Source organism: Balaenoptera physalus (assembly GCF_965194825.1).
Source record: "Balaenoptera physalus genome assembly, chromosome: 1".
In the NCBI taxonomy this organism is placed as follows: Eukaryota; Metazoa; Chordata; class Mammalia; order Artiodactyla; family Balaenopteridae; genus Balaenoptera; species Balaenoptera physalus.
The window spans coordinates 40,993,247-41,017,591 of NC_138882.1; the positions used below are offsets into that span (position 1 = coordinate 40,993,247).

At 34.9% G+C, this 24,345-nt stretch overlaps 1 protein-coding gene and 1 long non-coding RNA gene across 5 annotated transcripts in view; one reads left to right on the forward strand and one right to left on the reverse strand.

Moving 5' to 3' along the window:
* LOC309665729 overlaps positions 1-24,345 on the forward strand; it is a 202,620-nt gene that overhangs the window by 28,427 nt on the left and 149,848 nt on the right. The window lies entirely within an intron of this gene.
* The window catches only part of LPGAT1 (lysophosphatidylglycerol acyltransferase 1), a 76,106-nt gene that overhangs the window by 8,467 nt on the left and 43,294 nt on the right, over positions 1-24,345 (reverse strand). For all 4 annotated transcript variants that reach the window (XM_082471920.1, XM_082471918.1, XM_082471919.1 and 1 more), the window contains one exon: positions 22,834-22,960. In XM_082471920.1, the coding sequence (XP_082328046.1) occupies positions 22,834-22,960 (127 nt within the window). The remainder of the gene's footprint in view (positions 1-22,833; positions 22,961-24,345) is intronic.

Genomic DNA, 24,345 nt, shown 5'->3' on the forward strand with positions numbered 1-24,345 from the left:
GGCTACTTTTCCTTTCCTCCCCAATTTCTGTTCTCCCTAGATTGAGCAATTGCATTGTTTTCTATGTATACATAACCAATTCAACCACAAACTCTGGACCAATTGTCTAAAATCAATTCTCTAGATCTATCCTTTAAAGGGCCAGATAGAAAATATTCAGACTTTGCAGGCTATTAAGATCTCTGTTGCAACTACTCTACTCTGCTTTTGCAGTGTGAAGGCAGCCATAAACAAGGTATAAATAAATTAGCATAGCTGTGTTCAAATAAAATTTTATTTAAAAACCAGGCAGTGGGCCAGATCAACCTGTGGTCTAGATTTCCTCCCAGGCTATTCACATACATCAGAAATCCTTTCAATTTCACCCTCCTGAGGAAACATCACCCAGATTCTGGATTTACTGCCTGTAGTTTTCATCCTGCAAAGGCCCTTCACCATCATCCTGGGGATTCTCTGTACTCCTGAAGTGGATTTAACGTTTCCTACATCTCATGACTTCCTTTTTCTGTATTTCTTCCACATTTTGATGGAGTACATCCTCCAGCAGTTTCTTGAGAAAAGGTACTTGAAATCTTGCATTTCTGCCGATGTCTTTTTTTCTGTCCTCATACCTGGTTGATAATGTGACTAGATATAGGATTCAGGGTTGGAATTCATTTTCTTCCATCTCTGTTTTTTTGTCCTCCTTTCTGAGAGATTTCTTATTTAATTTCAAACTTTTTACTGAGTTTTTTTTTTTTAAATCATACTTTTAGTTTCTAAGAGCTCTCTGAGTGTTCCTTTTTTTACAAAATGCTATTACTGTTGCAATATCTTATCTCTACGAGAATCTTATTTCTATGAGAATTATAATGGGAATTTAAAAACATTCACAAAAGTAAAGAAGAAGGTTAATGAGCTCCCATGTACTATTAGTATTTTTGGAAGCTGTACTTTCCCTTTACAGTCTCTGTTCCTCCAAGTGACCTTCTTATGTTTGTTTTAGTCTCCATCTTTCACAGTAGAGGCCTATTAGATTCCCAGTTATCTGGGGATTCTTTGTTGCTCACTCACATTTACAGATGTGGGACTAAACAGCTAATTGAAAGTTCTCTGCCTGTGAGTGGAGTTTGTTGACTGTGATCTTCCCTGAGAATTATCTGGCTGGGCCATTTAAATTGGTCTTTCCTCTTGAACTCACTATTTACTCATAGAAAGATCCTCGAATTTCCTGCCTAGAGAGGAAAGCCCTCATTGCTAGCTTTCTGGTGGCAGAGTGAGATGCCAGGGCTGGGAGTCTCAACACTCAGCATGCTGACATCACCTAACCATGTTATTTTCATTACGGGACTTCTGCCTCAACTGCACCTGGTGTTCCTGAGTCCAAAGAGCCTCTGTTTCCCTCCAGAGCAGACCTCCACTATTTGCCAGGGTAGGGAAAAAATAAGCACCCAGCAATGCGGTATAGGGTTGGGGTTCTGGGGATCTGAGTTCTCCTTAAACAGGTTGCAACTAGTCTTCCCAGGTTTAGCAACTTTCCACCTCATTTCCACAGGTACTGATGCTGGCAGTTTTTCAGACTTTTGGCTTTTCAAGGGAGGTAGTAGATTCAACTCCGGTCTACTTTCGTGCTCTTCCAAAATCCCAGGAAAGTAACACTGAAGAGGTTTTTTAAGGTGTAAACCCACAAGGATGGGGCGAATGGTAGGAAGGACAACAGCAACAAAACTTGGGATGTTGGAAAACAGAGCAGTAAATAAGGTAACAGAATCCTAAGCCAGCTTTACCCCTATTAGTGTGTGTGTGTGTGTGTATCCTTCTATACCACGGAGGCAAAAATGAAGCCAGCTTCAAGCCAGCCACATAAAAGTAAAAGGATAAATAGTTGTTACCGAGTATTACAAAGAAGAATTCCTGACAGAGTTCCTTTAATATCAATATTGATACAATCAGAGGAGTAGAGACAAAGGGTTAAAATTTCAAATGAGGAAGAGTCCCTGCGCTATTTAAACAGGCTTGTTTTCCCATCTCTTCAAAGGATAACTTCTATCCTTTGAATTATAAGAAACCCTCAAATTAGAAATAATAGTCCAAGAATTTTATTGTCTCCTCTTTCTGCTCTCCCCCTTTAAACTGAGAATGAGGGCTCCTACCGGGAAAGTTACCAAGGATACACAAGATCCTAAGGGTGCTTGGACAGGCTACTTCACCTGCAGTGTACATGAAATCCTGCAGCATTTAGCCATTAGGCAAACATATTTCTATGGAAAAATGTCCTCAGTGTTCACCATATAATGCTAAGCTCACATCTCACCCTGCTGTATCTTTGCTCCTCAGCTACAAAAGGCCTAACTCCCTGTCTCAAGCCACTATCTCCATTTAAAGTGAGTTTTTAAAGGGGAGATGATTAAAAACAAAAGTCAGTTTTGTGAAGTTGGTTTTCCTAACTCCTTTCCTGCCCTAAAAAATCTCTTCAGGTACCTGGTTGCATGAAACAGTGATGCATAGGTAAAGACCGAATGTCTCTATCAACCAAATAATTTTATAACCTTAATTTGCAGGTAGGAAGATGAATATGCAAACAATGACGATTTTGTTTTTACCTTTTCTGTATTTACACTTTCAATTTCTTTTTCTTATCACATTGCCTAAGACCTCTAGTACAATGTTGAATAGAAGTGGTGATGATGAGTACCCTGCCTTTCATTTTTGATCTTTCAGGGGGAAACATTCAACAGTTTACCATTAAGTATATTTGCTGTAGATTTCTTTGGTAGATACCATTAATCAGGTTAAAGAAATTCCCTTCTGTTCCCAATTTGCTAAGAGTTTTCTTTTTTATCATGAATAAGAGTTGCATTTTATCAAGTTTTTCCATCTACCGAAATGCTTATATAATTTCTCCCTTTATTCTGTTAATGTGATTAATTAAAGGAACTGATTTTGAATGTTAAACCAAACTTTCATTCCTGGAATATATGCTCTCAGTATATAATATGATGCATTTTAAATATTTTGCTGGGTTAGTCTTATATCTATAATCATGTAAGAGATTTGCCTATGAATTTTCCTTTCTTATAATATCCCTGGTGCAGGTTTTGGTATCCAAGTTATGCTGGTCTCATAAAACAAGCTAGGAAGTATTCCCTCTTTTTGATGCTCTGAAATAACTGCACTTAATGTCCTTTAATTTTTCTTTTTAATGACTATAGGATCTGAGGTAATGTCCCCTCTTTCGTTCCTATATCAGTAACACGGACCTTTTTTTTTTCCTTGATCAGCCTTGCCAGGAGTTGATCAAGTTTACAGTGTTTTCAAAAAACCAATTATTTTTGGTGTCATTATTCTTTCTATTGTATGTTTTCTATTTCAGTAAATTCTCCTTTATTATCCCCTGTCTTCTACTATCTTTGGGTTGCATTTACTTTTCTTTTTCTAACTTCTTGAGATAGATATTTAGATCGCAGATTTTCAGTTTTCTTCTTTTCTAATGGAAGTTTTTAAGGCTATAAATTTTCCTCTAAACACAGATTAAGGTGTATCCCATACATTTTTATAGATCATATTTTCATTATCATTCTGTTAAAAATATTTTCTAATTTCATTGCAATCTCTTAATACATGGTAAACATTAAATTCCTCTACTCACTATTGATGGGCAGTTTCTCATCTTTTGTTATTATAAACAATGTTACAATGAATAACACTGTGCAAATGTCCATTCATATGTGTATATCTATGGGATAAAATTCCAGAAGTGAAACTGCTAAGTCAAAGGCTAAATGTATAAGTAATTTTGAAAGATGTTGCTACACTGTCTTCATAAAGATTATACCAATTTATACTAGAAATTTATGAGAATGCCTCTCACAGAAAGGTTTTTAAACTGGAGAATAATAAAATCAGAAGGTTCTGATTTAGGTATAGAAGATGGCTAGCAGTGTTTCACAATGGGATATGCCAATTTGGGGACACATTCTTTGGAATCCATCTATGAGCTCTCTTTAAGAAAATAGATATCTTATGTTTTCATTTTAATACTAACCTTAATAAAAATATTCTGAATCATATAGATAAACATGTGAGTAAGTACTGCCATGTGACTTTGGTGCCTATGTTTATAGTCATTTTGGCACAATGCAGTACTACTTTAAAAGGCCAGAGAAGTTAACGGGGGGCATACTTAAGAGCAAAATCTATTCTTTCACCTCTTAAAAGTCACCTCTCCCTGTGATCTTTAACATCCATTAAAATAAAATGAGAGGAGTTCTGATTCTTGTAATTGTAGAGTAGTTTATAGGTAACAGTTATAAATTCTGGACAAAATGCAAAAAGTAATTAGTGGAAGGCACTGGAGAGTGACTGAAGGCAGGCAGATATTGGAGGAGAGTCAACACTTGGCAGACAGCAATGGCACTGGTTTTCCAGTTTTTATAGCTTTTAACCTGAGAATAGTTCCCAGTTATAGTGCCATGCAGGGAGTTAAAACCTATGTAAGTCTTACTGGTTGAAGAATCAGAGGACAGAGATTAGGGTGACCGTAGCAGTTGTAAAGGGAGGAATCCCAGAAAGAAGTAAGCACTGAGTGGGAGCCACGACTTCTGAGTATAATCCCCACTCAGATCTCTGGGTAACCCCTGAACTATGTATGTATGAGGCAGACTCCAGCAGAATAAAGCCAGCACAGTTCTGGGCACAAGGGAGATGCCCAGAGCTATGCAGGAAATATAACTATTCAGGAAATTTAATCATTTGTTTCTTTTTCTTTTTTCCAAATTAAATGTCCTTAATATTTGGATTTTTAGGAAAGTCAGTTAACATCATCCTGATAGTAGAGGAATGTTTTGTTTGTTTGTTTCTTCCATGGAAGTGTTTTTTTTTTTCTTTTAATTGTAGTATAGTTGATTTGGGGAATGTTTTAAAATTAAAAATTAACAATTTAAACTTAAAAATCAAATTTTATTTTTTAAATGAATGGTATTACAAATTACTGACTTTTTACTTTTAGATAATTTAATACTGTCTTAACACAGTTTTGTAATATAAGTAGTGCTCTTTAAACTATTCACCTCTACCACACCAGGTACAGTCAAATGGTTTGGGAAATTATTTGTATTACTTTTTAGCCTCTAAAAATATACTATATCTGTAAATATAAAAGCAGGTCTAATCAACCTAAGGATAACTAAGCAAGAGCCATAGAGATAAAGAATATCCTTGGGCTTCCTTGGTGGCACAGTGGTTAAGAATCCACCTGCCAATGCAGGGGACACGGGTTCGAGCCCTGGTCCGGGAAGATCCCACATGCCGTGGAGCAACTAAGCCCGTGCGCCACAACTACTGAGCCTGCGCTCTAGAGCCTGCGAGCCACAACTACTGAGCCTGCGTGCCACAACTACTGAAGCCCATGCGCCTAGAGCCCGTGCTCCCAACTAGAGAAGCCACGGCAATGAGAAGCCCGTGTACCACAACGAAGAGTAGCCCCCGCTCGCCACAACTAGAGAAAGCCCACGCACAGCAACAAAGACCCAACCCAGCCAAAAATAAATGAAAGGAAGGAAGGAAGGAAAGGAAGGAAGGAAGGAAGGAAGGAGGAAGGAAGAAAGGAAGAAAGAAAGAAAGAAAGAATTTCCTGAAATAGTATTTAAAGCATCTTTATAAGGAGAAAAGTGACATTGAAAATAAGGCTGAATTAATAGAGGAAGTTTGGGTTTACCAATTAAACTCTTGAAAGAATGTGGTGAGGTTGGTGAAGTACCTATTGCTTTAAATGGGGTGAGTGTGGGAGTGGGGCTGTGTTTTAACAGAAAACCTACCCTTCCATTCGCCTAGAACAGCTGGGACATTCTCTTGCCTTAGGAGGCAGCCAGGAGGGCAGACCAAATGCTCCCTCAAGAGCAATCTACCTCTATTACTCTGATTGTTTGGTCACCATGGGATTAACATATTAAAACAACTAATCTTCTAATATGGCAGAGTGTCAAATGCACTGAATACCAGTCCTCTTGGAATCAAATAAAAGGAGTTCTTGTGGGATATAAATAAATAACAGAAACAAATCTTTCCAATACCAATAGCTATCCAATGAAAAATCAGCTCTTAATTTTCAAGAAATAAAAATTATTATCAGTAATCTAGAATGTGCTCTTAAACACAGAGTATTCCACCAAAATCCACAGGATTAGATTTAAGAGCACTAGATAAATTATACTTTCAAAAAAAGATATAAAATAATGCTTAGCTGGCACCTATACATTCTCACTAGAATTTTCATGCCACAAAGACTCCCAAACGTGAGCTAACAAACACCATGGCTAAATCCTCAATTCAATTATGCCAACTACATACTAGAAGCTAATAAGCACTGAAGAAGATAAACTGTGCTTTCTAAAAGCTAATAACCTAGCAGAGGGATCAGAAAAGCAAAAAGTCTAAAATCAGAATGTGGTAAATGTTATATAAGGAGTTTAAACAATTTCTGTGTAAGTTTAAATGAAGGGGTGTGCATGTCTACTTATGACATAGGCTACATGGAAAAGGCATCACTTGAGTTGGCCTAAAAGAGTCAGTAGGATTAAAAAACTTAAAACAAATTTTTAACAGAGTAACAATATGCATATAGTTTTCAAGAATCAGAGTAGTATAAGGTTCACAATGAAAAATAATAGACCTATTTTTTCCCTCCTCAGACCCCTGTTCCCCAGATACAACCCCTTTCAACTTTCTTTTGCTGTTCACTTCCACATTGCTTATAAACATGCTAGACTGTCCAATTTAAAGTGTATTCATTGACTTCCTACTAAGGAAGATAAGGATTTGGCTTTCTTCTACCTTTGTCCTCTGCTCCTTTGGCTTCCTCCTCCTCCTCCTCTCCTACAGTTAATAATTCCTCCCCAGTGCCAACTCTGTCCTTTATAACTGTGCTTATTAGTTTATGTTCTATTTATTTTCTTATGTGTCTGTTTCCTCTATCAGACTGTGCTATACTCATCTCTGCATACGAATGTGCACATCAGCGCCTGCTCCTTTGTGGGAACTCAAGTTTGCTGAACTGAATTAAATGCAAAGTAATCCGCCAGCATAAAACATGATGAGGTGCCATCTGTAGACAGCCACAATACCACAGGTACAGTTAACTGACACCACCGGGGCTGGTATGACAAGAATAACTCAGAAATGCGGAAACTACTTGTCACCAAAAATAGATTTATGGACAAGAACAGATCCTGTCAAATTTAACATATCAGAGGATCTCCCAGCACTCAATTCCCAGAAGTTTTGCTTTGAGCCATCGTCCTTAGGTAAGCCGCTCAGGCCTCATCCTCAACATTCTAAAATGTAATATTTGTAGCTTCCTCCTGCATCCACTAGAAAGGTTTAAAAAACAACCCACTCAGCTATCTGAAAAAAAATTTCAGCTACTCAGATATAATCTTTTATCCACTTTAATAGAGGAATAAACCAAGGCTCTAAGGTAGCAAACCTAGGGTCATATAGGAGAGAATTTTGAGTGACTTTTTAAGGTTTATGTAGAAAGGGAGATGGCAAATACTCAGCACCTAGACTACTGCTTCCCTTCCTAGTCAGGGACAATTGAGCCTGTTACGCCTTCCCCTTGAGTCCTGCTCCTTGAAACAGTCAAAGCCATAGCAAACTAACATGCCACTTGAGGGCATAAACAATGAGATGGCATTGTTTATACCTCAAATTTATTTATTATATCTTTATTCGTATTACATCCTTTGAGACACAGATGCTTGCTGAATGAACTGAACTATCCAGTAAGCAAAATATAAGATTGGTATATTTGCTTAAGAGAATCACTATTATGTTTTCCATGAGTCTAATGACATTTAAAAATTTTTCTTAAGGTTTTTTTTTTTTAGAGTAGTTTAAGGTTCACAGCAAAATTGAGGGGAAGGTACAGAGATTTTTCCATATCTCCCTAATGACTTTTAAAATAATTTTTTATTTTGAAATAATTTCAGACTCAAAGAAAAGTTACAAAAATAGTACAAAGAATTCATATATATGCTTCACCCAGATTCCCCAAATATCATTATTTCCCATATTTACTTTATCATTCTTTTTCTCCATATATATATATTTTCTGATATATGTATATATATATATATATATATGATCTTTCCTCAATTTTTGAGAGTAAGTTACAGATGGTGTGCCCCCTAAACACTCACATGAGCATTTTCTAAATACAAGAACAGTCTCTTATATAACCATGCTGCAATGATCAAAATCAGGAAATCAACACTGATGCTATTATCTAATCTACAATCTACAGATTTCATTCAAATTTTGCCAAGTGTCCCACTAATGTCTATAACAAAAAAAAGAAAAGAAAAAAGACAGAAACAAAGGAATAAAGAAACAAAGAAACAAGAAAAGAAACAAAAAAAAAGGTACCATGCTTTAGGAAGAGGAGACTAGCAGTGAAATAAATAAGATAGGGTGAAGTATCAATATCAATAAAGGGAATATATTTTTTAACATCTTTATTGGAGTATAATTGCTTTACAATGGTGTGCTAGTTTCTGCTGTATAACAAAGTGAATCAGCTATACATATACATATATCCCCATATCTCCTCCTTCTTGTATCTCCCTCCCACCCTCCCTATCCCACCCCTCTAGGTGGTCACAAAGCACTGAGCTGATCTCCCTGTGCTATGCGGCTGCTTCCCACTAGCTATCTATTTTACATTTGGTAGTGTATATATGTCAATGCTACTCTCTCACTTCGTCCCAGCTTACCCTTCCCCCTCCCCATGTCCTCAAGTTCACTCTCTACGTCTGCGTCTTTATTTCTGTCCTGCCCCTAGGTTCATCAGAACCATTTTTTTTTTTTTTTTTTTAGATTCCATATATATGTGTTAGCATATGGTATTTGTTTTTCTCTTTCTGACTTACTTCACTCTGTATGACAGATGGTTTTCTCAGGGTATATGCCCAGTAGTGGGATTGCTGGGTCATATGGTAGTTCTATTTTTAGTTTTTTAAGGAACCTCCATACTGTTCCCCATAGTGGCTGTATCAATTTACATTCCCACCAACAGTCCAAGAGGGTTCCCTTTTCTCCACACCCTCTCCAGCATTTATTGTTTGTAGATTTTTTGATGATGGCCATTCTGACCTGTGTGAGGTGATACCTCATTGTGGTTTTGACTTGCATTTCTCTAATGATTAGTGATGTTGAGCAGCCTTTCATGTGTTTGTTGGCAATCTGTATATCTTCTTTGGAGAAATGTCTATTTAGGCCTTCCGCTCATTTTTGGATTGGGTTGTTTGTTTTTTTGATATTGAGCTGCATGAGCTGCTTGTATATTTTGGAGATTAATCCTTTGTCAGTTGCTTCGTTTGCAAATATTTTCTCCCATTCTGAGGGTTGTCAATAAAGGGAATATTTAATAGGCAAATATACTCCAGGTAAGAAGTAATGAAATCTGAGCTAGGCTATGGCATTGAAATAAGAAGAGGGAATAGAAACAAACATTGCAGAGGTACCTTTCATAGGAACTGGCGGCTGGATTTGAGAGAGAGGATAAAATTTTAAAGTGGAAGAGTCAAAGAACTCCAACATTTTTATTCTGGGTGAGGGCAGAATGATGTGAACATAAACCCCAATTGGAAAGCCAGGGGAAACAAGTTGGTATGAAGGAAAATGAGTTCAGTTCTAGAAATATTAGGTTTGAAGAAGCAACAGGGTATCCAGGTGGAGGCAAGGAAGTTAAGTCAGGATTTGGAACTTGGCAGAAAGACTGAGAGCTAGAGGTACACCTACAGAGGATCCATTGCTACATAGTCTCCTATTATGGACTCAACCTCCACAGGAAAAAAAAAAAAAAAAGAGGACTAAAAACAGGCTCCTAGAGAAGGTCTATACTTAAGTAATCACTGTGTGTTTGTATGTGTATTCCTGTATTAAATGGAAGGTTAGACAAAAAGACCTAGCTAGCCCTTTCTACTTCTCAGATCCAATCCAATGACTTTAAGTAACTAAAATATAAATAATGATCAGTGAGAGTTATGCTTAACCATTATTCACTTAAAATTTAAGCTCTAAGAATTTTTTTGAAAATTTGGGGGACATAATATTTCCAACAAAATTTAATTAGAAAACGAAAAGCATTTTTTGAATACCAATGGCAGGCATTGTCCTTGACTCTAGTCTCTAGACTAGATCTGAAAAGTGAATCTGAAAGTGAAAAAAGACATGGTGAGCCCCCAGAGGGCCAACAAGGTGGGATAGAGCACTTCATTTCCAAAGCTTATTATGTCCAGATTCATATACTGAAAAATAACTTAGCAAATCAGATTTTAGGTTATGTCTTGGTTCTATGTTAACAGTAAAAAATTTCTTTCATGTATATCTATAACTTCTTATAAACATTTGAGAAGAAATTAAGCATATCTTCTAACTAGAGGATAGAGATTTTATCTTATTTGAAATGATGATTCACCTCTTTCAAATCTTCAACTTCATTATAGAAACACAGAATTCAATCCATAATACAGTCAAACCTCAATTAAGACCACTTATTTAATACCATCAGCATCCTGAATGGTGCCAAACTAAAATGCTTTGTTTTCTTAAAGAAAAGGGAAAAAAACTGCTGGGGCAGAAAAGAAAAAAGAACTTGGGGGTGGTGAACATTAATAAAATCAGCCAAGCAGAACTAAAAACTTGAAGATTAAATTTAATGTGTAACTTTCCATTTTCCAACTGGAAGCTTTGAATAGTGACTTATGACTAAAACATCCAGCCTTTTCCAGGGAAAAGCTAGGGCCCAGAGGCAAAGCAACAGAAAACAAGAGATGACAAGAAAAGCAGACAGGAAGAAGAGAATCAAAAGTAGAGGTGAAATGAGCAATAATTGTTAAGTGCTGATAGAGAAAAGGCCCATAAGAAAAACTAAAGACAGGACAATGTTTCCTTCTGCTGCGGAAAAAAGCCACTTTTAGTTCAAGAGGCAATCTAATGACCTCACTCCCAGATAAGTAATTTGGGGGCCAGGGCTGAGGGTGGTAAACCTCTAAACCTGCATCATTAGTACCTGTGTGTACCACTTAGGTGTGAACCACTTTAGTGCTACTCACAGTTACTGGGAAAAGGTGAAGTGAAACCTCATTATGTTGAATAACTGATTTTTACTATATTAATTATATTCTACTTTATTCTAGATTTTATACTAAAAAATTATTATAGAAATTTAAGCCTCACAAAAATTATGGATGAAACACTAGAATATGAAAATCTAGACTATCTATATAATTTAAGCATTTCAATACCTTGATTTAAAGGGGTAAAATCTATTTGGTATATATTAAATAGTATGCATTTTAAATGTGAACTTATTAAATTCTTATAACTACCCGACAAAAATGCTTTTGTTGCAATTACTCAAATGATTATTAAGCCAAAATTCTAAATTGTGGGCAATTTCTTTTTTCAATTAATTTTTTAAGTTAATACATTCACACCGTTAAAAAAAAAAAAAAAAGGCCTAAAATAGTACAAAGAGAAGTAAGATTCCCTCCCCAGAGGCATTCACTGTCAACAGTCAAATACCAACCATTCAGCAGTCACTGCACTGCCTTTTTTTGGGGGATTGGGGGGGACAGGGGAGAGGCAGCAATTAATTTTTGGACTTTTAAGTGCTGCATGCCAAATATACAATTAAATTATAACTAAGCCTTTATTATACTGGTTTTTAAGATGCCTCCCAGTTTCAGAGATGTTAACATGTGAAAAAATATGTATCTTAATGGGTGAAATATGGTATATGATGTCTCGCTGATTGTGTTTTTCAGAACTTAAATGTAGTATCTAAGAAGTAACACTACTTTATCTCTATGGGATGGGTTTCAAATATCACCTTTGTAACTATCAACTATAAGAAATATAATTAGAAAATCATCAATCATACACATGTTCCCAAGTAAATCTGGCTTTTCTAATCTTTCCATTGATCTGACCCTGCCCTCAAACCACACTACTTTAATTACACTAAGCCTTGACATCTGGTAGGAAGAATTCCTCTGTCTTGCTCATCTTCAACACTATCTTAGCTATTCATTTATCTTTACTCTCTCAAATGAATTTTAGAACCATTTGTCAAGTTTCCAGAAAAACCCTCCTGGATTCTGATCATAACCCTCCTGGATATAAGGTAATTGCAATTATGTTAAATTTATAGATTAATTTGGGAGAACTGACATCTCTATAATTTTCAGCCTTCCCCTCTATGAACACAGTATCTCTTTCCACTTATTCAGGTCTTTTATGTTCTTCAATGCAGTTTTATATTTTCCTTCATAAAAGTCTTCTACATTTTTTCTTAAGTTTTATTGGTAGATACTTTATAGTCTTCTTGCTTCTCAGATAAGTATCTTTTAAAAAATTACATTTTCTATTTATGTCAGTAAAAAGGGATAATATTGATTTTTTTCTGTGATGATTTTATATCAAGATTGCTAAACTCTATAAATAGAAGGTGAACTCAGTTTCCTGGGTTTTCTATGTAGACTATTGTGATGGTTAACTTTATATGTCAACTTGACTGGGCTAAAGGATGCCCAGATAGCTGGTACAACATTATTTCAGGGTGTGCTGTGAGGATGTCACTGGAAGAGACTAGCATTCGAACCAGTAGATTAACTTAAGAAGGTCGGCCTCACCGATGCAGGTGGGCAGCATCCAATCCACTGAGGGCCTGAATAGAACAGAAAGGTGGAAGAAGGGTGAGTCCACTCTCTCTGCTTTAGCTAAGACGTCCTTCTGCTCTAGGACATCAGCTCTCCTATTTCTTAGGCTTTCAGACTCCCTTCCTCATCATTCTCAGACCTTGGGACTCAGACTGAATTACACCACTGGCTTTCCTGGTTCTCCAGCTTGCAGACAGTAGATCATGGGATTTCTCAGTCTCCATACCAGGAGAGCGAACTCCTAGAGTAAATCTATTCTTGATCTCTCTATATATCCTATTAGTTCTATTTCTCTGAGGAACCCTGACTAATACAACCATCTGTCATATCTGTCACCCCAATTGATGATTTATAGCTCATTTTCCAATTAGGTTTAGAACATTTTCAACATCTTTATAGTTAGGGACACAGTGGGGAAACCCCTTTTTAATGGCTCATCAAACAAAATAAGACTATGGACCTTCTTATACCATTACTATGAGGGTATCCTAGGCAAACTGATTCTCTTTATGTGTTATATGCCTGAAGAGACCTCAATTCTAAGTTGAAATTTCTGACATTATTGGTTGGGGTTAAAGGGATGGAATAAGGAAGCATCACTTTTTCCTCAACACACTGGATATATTTGTTTTAAAAATTTAAACTAATAAGAGTGTTTAAAAACTATTTCTGACAGACATCAGATATTATTTATCTCCTTCACAGAAGTAATAAGCATCACAACTTATGAAGTATTTCTTGTCAAGCAAATTCAAACCTCAATCTGGTGAAGTTTTAGTATCTACCTACTAATTTATAGGAAATATAGGGGGCAGAGGAATACACAGGATACAATCAGCAAAACCAAATTTGTATAAACTCTACCGGGCAAATAATATGGTATCCTCAAAAAATAAGCTACAAGGAAAATAAAAGGTAGAGGGGGGAATCCATACACAAAAGAAATTTAAGAGATATATCAACCAACTGCAATCTAACTGAATCCAAACTGTTTTAAAAAAATAATTTATGAGACAATCCAGGAAATTTGATGACTGACTAGATATTTAATGATATTAATGAATTGTTATTAATATTTCAGGTATGATAATAGATAATGATTTTACAAAAAGAATTATTACATTTTAGAGAATATATAATAAAATGTTTACAAATGAAATGATATAATATCTGAACCTTCCTTCAAAATAATCCACTGGGACCTGGGAGATAACACAGAGGAAACAACCATAAGTGTACACCACAAGTACATAAGTGTACACCATAAGTGTACAATAGGTACATGGGGTTTAATTTCTAGGTTTGAAATTTTCCATAATAAAAAGTTTTGGAGGAAAAAACTATTTCTGAAATTATAGTCCCTAAAACTGATAAATACTTGTGACTTTTTTGTTTTGTTGTTTTAAGAAGTAAAGGGGACAAAACAGAAAGAAAAACAAAAGTGATATATTAATCACAAATATTTATAGGTTTATGCATAAAATTACCAAAATATTATAACTCTGTTTTAAAATGTTGGTAATTTTTCTTATAAATAAGTTTTTCTGTAATTTTAATAACACTCTCCAACCTAACATTAGAACAGGTTAAATATATCTATTATAAAAACAACTAAAACATGGGGTAGGGTAAGCTATATGTACATACTAAGACATTCAGCATAGTGTTATTAAAATCAAGAATAAAACCTGAAAAGCCTATGATCAATAGGGAAATAGGTAATTAAATGTATCTACTAACCAGGATTTTGGAAAGCCACTAAAAATGTAAAGACTTCATAACAGGACTTAAAAATGCTTACAAAATTTGTAATCTTAACACCTAGTCCATGTGTAGTACAGGTTTAACGTTCATTAAAATGCTACGTGGGAAAAAGTAGAATACAAATAACTTTTATGCATATTACAACTACAGCTACACTAAAAACATACATAAAACAAATATTAAAAGGAAATATGAAAAAGGAATTTTATGTGAACATGCTGGGAAAGATTTTTTTTCCCCCTCTATGACATATTTTTCATAGTTACATGCTTTTATTTTTAAAAATAAATTTAATATTTTACAAAGTACACAATAGAGAACATCTAATAACATTAAAGAAATTTAATCCTTTAATCCCCCAAATCTAAAATATTATCATTTCGGCATATTATCAACAAAAATTATTAGTGAGATACTTTATATTCCTTTTTCCTACTAGTCTTTAAAATTCATTGTGTATTTTACATTTACAGAACATCTCAAATCAGACTAGCCACATTTTCAGTGCTCAACGGCATATGTGGCTAGTGGCTGCTGTAACTGGACAGTGCATGTCTAGAGAGCATGAACTTTAGCATTCACACGTTCAATAAGTATTGCATTCTAGAAATGTTTTATTTCCTTTATTGATAAAAGTATCCTGAGGCAAATATGTCAGAATGTTAACATTTGTCCATTCTTGCTAGTGAGCATATTTTCTTTAAAAATATTCACTGAATACTCCTTTTCTGAATTAATTCCCCCTGCAAACTGTAAATAATTTCTTACCCAAAGTCCCTAATTGAATGCCTTCTCCAAAGTTACCAATGTTCCAGTCAAATTAGACATGAAAGTAACACCTCTGCTTTCAGTAACTTATCTATGCCACTACACTCATGGTTATAACTTATTTTAAAATAAAAGTATAAGCTATTTCTGCACAAGAGAATCATCTTCTCCAACTCACTTTCCTAATTTGGAGTGAAGCAGACATTTGTATTAAGGACAGGGGTTACTTTTGCTTTTATCTCTATAAACATTCTATCCCTGTAATTAAAATCTAATTCATGTTTAATTTTGCTATTAACTCCTTAACAACAGCACACTGTGCCCATTACTACTTTAATAGGAATAAGCTGTCTTCCAATGCGACAGTAATATGAAGGGGAGGAAAAAATTGTTCCCCTCAAATGGTTCTCATAGTTAAGCCTTAATTCCTCTTTTAAAACGAGCTTCACTTTAGAAAGAGATCCATAATGTAGTTGTATCCAAAAGTAACAAAAAGGGGCTTCCCTGGTGGCGCAGTGGTTAAGAATCCGCCTGCCAATGCAGGGAACATGGGTTCGAGCCCTGGTCCGGGAAGATCCCACATGCCACGGAGCAACTAATCCGTGTGCCACAACTACTGAGCCTGCGTTCTAGAGCCCGCGAGCCACAACTACTGAGCCTGTGCTCCACAACAAGAGAAGCCACTGCTCGCTGCAACTAGAGAAAGCCCACGCACAGCAATGAAGACCCAATGCAGCCAAAGATAAATAAATAAATAAATATTTTTAAAAAAATTTATTAAAAAGCAAAAATAACAAAAAATATTTCCCCAGTTAAATAATATATAATATTGGGAAGTAAAGAATAAGACATCTTTTAAAGTAATAAGTAGTTTAGATCCAAACTATGGGGAATGCTAATTTATTAGTACTGGATTTATCAATAACCCATACATACTTTAAATATCTTAATAATAGTACTTTGTATTTGTAAGGTGATGTGCAGTTTTTAAAACACTTTTAAAATCAGTGTATCTGGTATAGACAATCTTATTTACAAAGCAGAAATAGAGACACAGATGTAGAGAACAAACTTATGAATACCAAGGGGGAAGGGGGGAGGGCGGGATGAATTGAGAGATTGGGATTGACATATACACACTACTGATACTATGTATAAAACAGATAACTAATGAGAACCTACTGTATAGCACAGGGAACTCTACTCAATGCTCTGTGGTGACCTAAGTTGAGAAGGAAATCCAAAAAAAGAGGGGATATATGTACACATATAGATGATTCACTTTGCTGTACAGTATAAACTAACACAATATTGTAAAGCAACTATACTCCAATAATTAATAAATAAAATCAGTGTATCGTTTGTATTCACGGCACTGTTATTTACTACCTGTTTGTAGGATAGGATCTAATAAATAACCATGTCACAAATTTTTTACTTTTTCATTTGCATGGTATTTTAGGAAAGTATTTCACAGCATATAATAACATGTATATTTATCTCCTCCAGAAATCCTAAAAATCAACATACACCTAAGAAGTAAGAAGGGAACTGACAATGTAGAAAACTGCTATTGGAAGAAAAAAGTTTATTTCAGAACATTTAAAATTAGCTATTGCATTCTTATCTTTTTATTCCTAAGCATCAGTACAGAAATGTAATATCTAGAAGAACATTCTGCTGCACATTCTGGTAACTAGATATTCTTTTCCTATTTAAGTAAAGACCTAATGTTTTCTAAGCACTTAATTTTACTAACGCATTATGACTGAAGCTACTCGGTAGGGAAAATGCCTTTCTTGCTCAGAGATCTCCATACACCTGTCACAGTATGTTCCAGTGAGATATAGAACAGGTAGTGGAATCCTTGGTAGCCTTGACAATAATTTCCAAGAAGAAAAAAGAAGTGTATTAAAGAAATTTAAAATGGCCCAACCACTGATCAATGTTAAATGAATGATGGCAACTGTGTTATTTCCCAAGTGTACTCTGATGGTCAGGAACGTTACAGCATAATACCAGAGTACTCCAGCCATCCAGAGGAACACTGTGCTGCTCTCAGCAGGCTCCAAGATGAATCACACAGGCAAGGACAGTTACTGCCTTGCATGAAATCTACCTAAAATATGATAAAAGTACTTCATATATATAGAAGCTTATTACAAATTCAATACTTATGAATTGTTAAACTTCTCTTTAACCTGTTTGTACTTTCAACTTGGAGTTTCTCTTCCCTGGTGGTCTAGTGGCCAGGATTTGGTGCTCTCAACTTGGAGTTTCTCCTAGAATTATGTTTCATTTAGTCACTACTATCTCCAAGTTTGCTTTGATTTGATCTAAAACAACTGAATTTTAAATGGTACTAGTGGTCTAGGATTTCTCTATATTAGCTCTTTTCAAAACCTTCTACTAATTGTATTATTTATTTTGAAATGGTGAAATTAAAATACATGCAATATTCTAAGTGGGATCTGATAAATGCTGAGCATAATGGAATAATTCCTTTCTGACTCTCACATGTATAGTCTTCTAAATTATACTGGAAAAAATAACTAGCAATAGTACTAACTTGTCCAGCTATACCAAATCACCAAAGTGATCATTTCAATTAAATTCTCTAAGAATGGGTGCTGCTTTATTTTTAAAAAGTCAGTTGGGATTAAGAAGAAAACAAACACTTTCTATGTCATGTGAAGCAAAATTGGCTTGGACCAATTTGGTTTAATAGTAATGTTCTGGATAAAATATGTTTAACTGCAGGAAAAAGAATACATCCATGAATAGACTTTTAAATCTGCCTATAAGTCAAGATAAGTAAGCCAACATTAAGCAAAACTACCATTTTTCAGTGAACTTTACACTTTCCAGACCACCTTTTCCTATCTCTCTGTGCACCTATTCCCCACTTTAAGCAGTCAATGCTACTTAGTTTTTCTTGCCAATCTCCTCATACTAAAAGAGAAAGAGATCCAACCCCATTATTTGTATTATTCACATTTGCATATATATGATTTCCAATGCTGCATTTTAAATCTCTTATTCTGATTGGAAACACCTCATCCTTGTTTAAAAATTTTAAAATATAACCACACAACTGGAGAGTCTGAACAGAAACCAATCCTTCTGAGAACAGCAAACAAACAAAACAAACGAAAAACCAAAAATGGGTAAGGAGTGCCATGTTTGTTTAAATTTAATTTCAATGGTGTTATTCCTGACAGGACAAATCCAAGATATGCAATAAACAGATTATTTTGGAATTGAGAAAGCTAGGGGTTAAAAAAAAAAAAAAAAAAAAAAAAGCCAAAAAAACCCCAACAACGAAACACAAAAAAACCAATCTTTTTTTCCCTATCCCCCAGGGTGTCTTGGTGGCCTAGAATAACACATGAGGAAACCTAGTCAACCTATGGCTGATAAAGACTTATTCCTGGGAGCTGCTAAGAACAGAGCCCACATCCCTCCTCACAAGCTTCTTGCAAGTCCTCAAAATTATCCTGACACCAAGACACCTGTCTTCTCCTGTATCTTTCAACTGCCCTCCCCTTCCCACCTGAACACAGGTCCTTCTCTTTTCCCACCATTGGTTAGATAATGATCTCTATTAAATTTCTGGAAAGAAAAGAGTCTGTCCCAAGACTCATAGGATTTTGTGTGTTTGTGTGCATTGTGTGTGTATGTATAAATAAATATGGGGCATAATTTGTACTTTAATGCATATTTTGGGGTATGATTCTATGTCATAATTTAATCTCAGCTAATTTAACATGTTAGAATTTTCTTTATTATTGCTATGTCTGCTAATAAAGTTTTTATAAAAAATTCATTTCTGAGAAGCTTCTATTTTATTAATAGAAGTATTTTTCTGTATCAAACTAACCACTCCTCATCTTCTATCTACTACAGTATTTGGTTTTGATCTCTAAATCAGGGGTCCTTAATCTTTTTTTAATCCTTAATCTATTTTGAGAATAGAATGAAAGCTATGAAACTTCTCCACAGAAAATTACAAACATACACAAAATTCTGCATAGAGATTCAGTTAAAAAATTCTCTAAGGTCCATCCATGAGACCCAAGGTTAAAAACTCCTTCTCCGAGTGAATTTGAGTGTTGCACTTGCTCTTATTAAAATAATTTTGCTAAAAATGGGCATTTCCTCAATTTCTAAGATCCCTTATGATTCCATTCAGGTTTTTTTTCTGTCTCTATAAACTACAATTTCTTCTATTTGTTGGTTAAAAAAGAAAAGCAAGGTCAACAATAAGAATGCCTACATAATTTAATATTTTCTTTCTTGTCTCAATTCTTTTTGAGTATGATATGCTAGGAAGAGCTGCATATATACAATGCAGATACAATCTACATGTGGCCAAAACATATATCCAACAGCCATGTATTCTGGACTTGGGCACTGGAACTTAGCCTCATTTATAGATTACAATTTAAAAACTTACTGAAGGCTAGATATGTTTCATATAGATGAAAATGAAACTGTTCCTGGAGAAATTCTTCCAGGGCCAAGCACATTGCCTTGTATATACTAAGTGCTCAATAAGTTAAGTAAAATGGACAATACATGTAGAATGGAGTCAGAACAATCACCAAGAATTACTTTCTTACTTTATACATGAATGCATAGTTTGGCAATGTAAGTTACATAGCAGAATCAACTGTAATTTTATAGTCATCCCTCACACATCAAAACCCCAAACTGTCTTATACACTAATGATGAAAAATCTGAAAGAGAAATTAAGGAAACACTCCCATTTACCATTGCAACAAAAAGAAAAAAATACCTAGGAATAAAACTACCTAAGGAGACAAAAGACCTGTATGCAGAAAACTATAAGACACTTATGAAGGAAATTAAAGATGATACAAACAGATGGACAGATACACCATGTTCTTGGATTGGAAGAATCAACATTGTGAAAATGACTATAGTACCCAAAGCAATCTACAGATTCAATGCAATCCCTATCAAACTACCAATGGCATTTTTCATAGAACTAGAACAAAAACTTGCACAATTTGTATGGAAACACAAAAGATGCCGAATAGCCAAAGCAATATTGAGAAAGAAAAATGGAGCTGGAGGAATCAGGCTCTCAGACTTCAGATTATACTACAAAGCTAGAGTAATCAAGATAGTATGGTACTGGCACAAAAACAGAAACATAGATCAATGGAACAGGATAGAAAGCCCAGAGATAAACCCACACACATATGGTCACCTTATCTTTGATAAAGGAGGCAAGAATATACAATGGAGAAAAGACAGCCTCTTCAATAAGTGGTGCTGGGAAATCTGGACAGCTACATGTAAAAGAATGAAATTAGAACACTCCCTAACACCGTATACAAAAATAAACTCAAAATGGATTAAAGACCTAAATGTAAGGCCAGACACTATCAAACTCTTAGAGGAAAACATAGGCAGAATACTCTATGACATATATCACAGCAAGACCCTTTTTGACTCACCTCCTAGAGAAATGGAAATAAAAACAAAAATAAATAAATGGGACCTAATAAAACTTAAAAGCTTTTGCACAGCAAAGGAAACTATAAACAAGACGAAAAGACAACCCTCAGAATGGGAGACAATATTTGCAAACAAAGCAACTGACAAAGGATTGATTAAAAAAGAAAAGCAAGGTCAACAATAAGAATGCCTACGTAATTTAATATTTTCCAAATATACAAGCAGCTCATGCAGCTCAATATCAAAAAAACAAACAACCCAACCCAAAAATGGGCAGAAGACCTAAACAGACATTTCTCCAAAGAAGATATACAGATTGCCAACAAACACATGAAAGGATGCTCAACATCACTAATCATTAGAGTAATGCAAGTCAAAACTACAGTGAGGTATCACCTCACACCAGTTAGAATGGCCATCATCAAAAAATCTACAAACAATAAATGCTGGAGAGGGTGTGGAGAAAAGGGAACCCTCTTGCACTGTTGGTGGGAATGTAAATTGATACAGCCACTATGGAGAACAGTATGGAGGTTCCTTAAAAAACTAAAAATAGAACTACTATATGACCCAGCAATCCCACTACTGGGCATATACCCTGAGAAAACCATAGTTCAAAAAGAGTCATGTACCACAATGTTCACTGCAGCACTATTTACAATAGCCAGGACATGGAAGCAACCTAAATGTCCATCGACAGATGAATGGATAAGGAAGATGTGGCACATACATACAATGGAATATTAGTCAGCCATAAAAAGAAACGAAATTGAGTTATTTGTAGTGAGGCGGATGGACCTAGAGTCTGTCATACAGAGTGAAATAAGTCAGAAAGAGAAAAACAAATACCGTATGCTAACACATATATATGGAATCTAAAAAAAAAATGGTTCTGATGAACCTAGTGACAGGACAGGAATAAAGATGCAGATGTAGAGAATGGACTTGAGGACACAGGGAGGGGGAAGGGTAAGCTGGGATGAAGTGAGAGAGTGGCATGGACATATATACACTACCAAATGTAAAATAGATAGCTAGTGGGAAGCAGCCACATAGCACAGGGAGATCAGCTCAGTGCTTTGTGACCACCTAAACGCGTGGGATAGGGAGGGTGTGAGGGAGAAGCAAGAGGGAGGGGACATGGGGATATATGTATACATATAGCTGATTCACTTTGTTATACAGCAGCATCTAACACAGCACTGTGAAGCAATTATACTCCAATAAAGATGTTAAAAAAAAAAAGAAAAAAAACCCCAAACTGTAATACTTAATAATTTTGAGTTTTAAAATTTGTTTCAAATTATTCCAACTTTGTTTTTATATTTGAAAACTCTAATGGTTTACACCTATGAAAATATGCTACCTATTTACTTCCAATGGGTATGTAATCTGAGTAGTTTTCCTCTTTAAAGGAGGGCTTTTGTGGCAATTGCGATCTTCCTTGGGACCAACCACTCCCTTAGTAACTTAGTTGCCATGTATTGAGATCTTTGACGAGGAGATAAATGGCTTATAAAGCGATCAATTCTATCCAGGTCTTATCAGCATCATTTTTTGATATGAATACCTATACACATTTACCTCAAACACTTTAAAAAAAGAAAGGTCTATATTAAAAAAATCTCAAGGAGCTGTTGCAGAATATTCAATAAATGGTTTTACTGTTGTTTATGCAAAAGACATAGGCATATTAAAATATTAAAAATTTGAAAGTGTAAGTCATTGCTAAATTATCGATTCAATCATTTAGAAAATCTTACATGACTTAATGATTTAAAAACAAATTCCATTTCTATTAATACAAACCTACTTACCCCAATTGAGTACATATTTATCCTTGATATTTGCCCTTTAAGTTAGTTACTTTCAGTCAAGAGTGTCAGGCGATCAAATAATCATAGTGCCTCTAGAATGCCATTTTTAGAGACTTTTATCAGTCAGTGAAAATAACTACTTCAAATGATATTTTCATATTAAAAATTCAGCATAAGAATGATTTTGAGCCAACTGTTTTCACTATCAATTATAATTTAATATTAAAACATTCACAATGTCCTGAGATAGTACTTCATGTTGGCTTTACGCTGAGTACTAATGTGGAATTCTTACCTGTAATGTACATGTGTGACTACTGGTTTCCTGTATCCAAGGATCCAGGTTTGAATATCTATGGGTTCAGCTTTGGGATAAGCTATGGTTGTATCTATTATCCACTGGAGGCCTTTCGATTTGCTGTCTGAGAACAATATAAAATTGGATAAATTTTTGTATTATTTGCAGCAAATAACATAGTATAGAATTATAAAGCATACTGATATATCCTTTGCTTTAAGAGAATGAACTTTGGCATTACTGTTCTATATGATGCACTGAGGATGAAATTAAGCATTTCCTATTACATTATAAAATGGCTGAATCTCAAACAAATTAAACAACAGAGTGGTATAATTTATTGGACATGCATCATTTAAGCATTCAATACGATTATGCAGTATCAAGGTCTAATTTACATTTTATCACTCATAAAAACTGGCCTACAAAAATAGTCAGTAGAAAAAAAAAAAAAATAGTCAGTAGCTAAAGTATCACATCACAAAAGCGAAAAGCAGACCTTAAAACAAAAAACTCCACTCACTAAATATAACACAATATAATACAAACACCAAGTTTAGTGATACTTGGGAGGCATTAATAAATACTGAAATAAGGCAATAAAATTAAGCATTTTATTGATGCACATGATCATCAGTTGCTGCTCTTGTTCAAAACAAACAAAAAACTCCTCCCATTTTAGCAAGAGTTATATAAAAATAAAGCAATAAACCTGTCTACCCTTTGGTAGGTACAACAGGTAACTACCGTTATGAGAGGGGCTGGGGAAGTTCTGTTTACTTTGGTCCTCTGCACGCTGTTTTTATTCCCAGCACGGAGTACAAAGTTGAGCAAGAATTGAGACAGGAATTCTCAAAGAGAACGCTGATAGCTAGACTTTAAAGTGTAATGGTCTATCCTTTGTTTGAAGTATTTAAAGGATCCCTAAAAAAATAAAACTTATTTTTAAATATAAGGCCAAATGTACAGTAGGAATCAATAATATTTTACTTAAAATGTCAAATAATTAAAAACTGGCCTTAAATTCTTTTAAAATTTTAGACATTTTGAAGGGGAAGGAATAATCATATAAGAAATAAGCTTAAAATTTTTAATTTTTAAATAACATATTGCTAAAGAAACAGAGTGTATGTAAAGAGACACATTTTAACAAGCTACCACTGATGTACATGCTAAAATGTTTAGGGGTGAAGTACACTGATGTCTGCAACTTACTTTGAGATGCATTAAAAAAAACCAACCAAGATGGACTAATAGATGGATAGAAGGATGGAGAGAGATGTGATAAAGCAAACATAGTAAAGTGTTAATTATAAAATCTAGTTGGTCAGCTCATGGATATTAACTGCAAAATTATTTCAACTTTTATGTATGTTTGAAAATTTTTATAATAAAATGGTTGGGTATAGTCACCAGAGTTCAGTTTAATATCTATTAAATCATACAATAAACAAAAAAGTACTAATCCTTTTAAAGTTAATTAGAGGGACTTCCCTGGCGGTCCAGTGG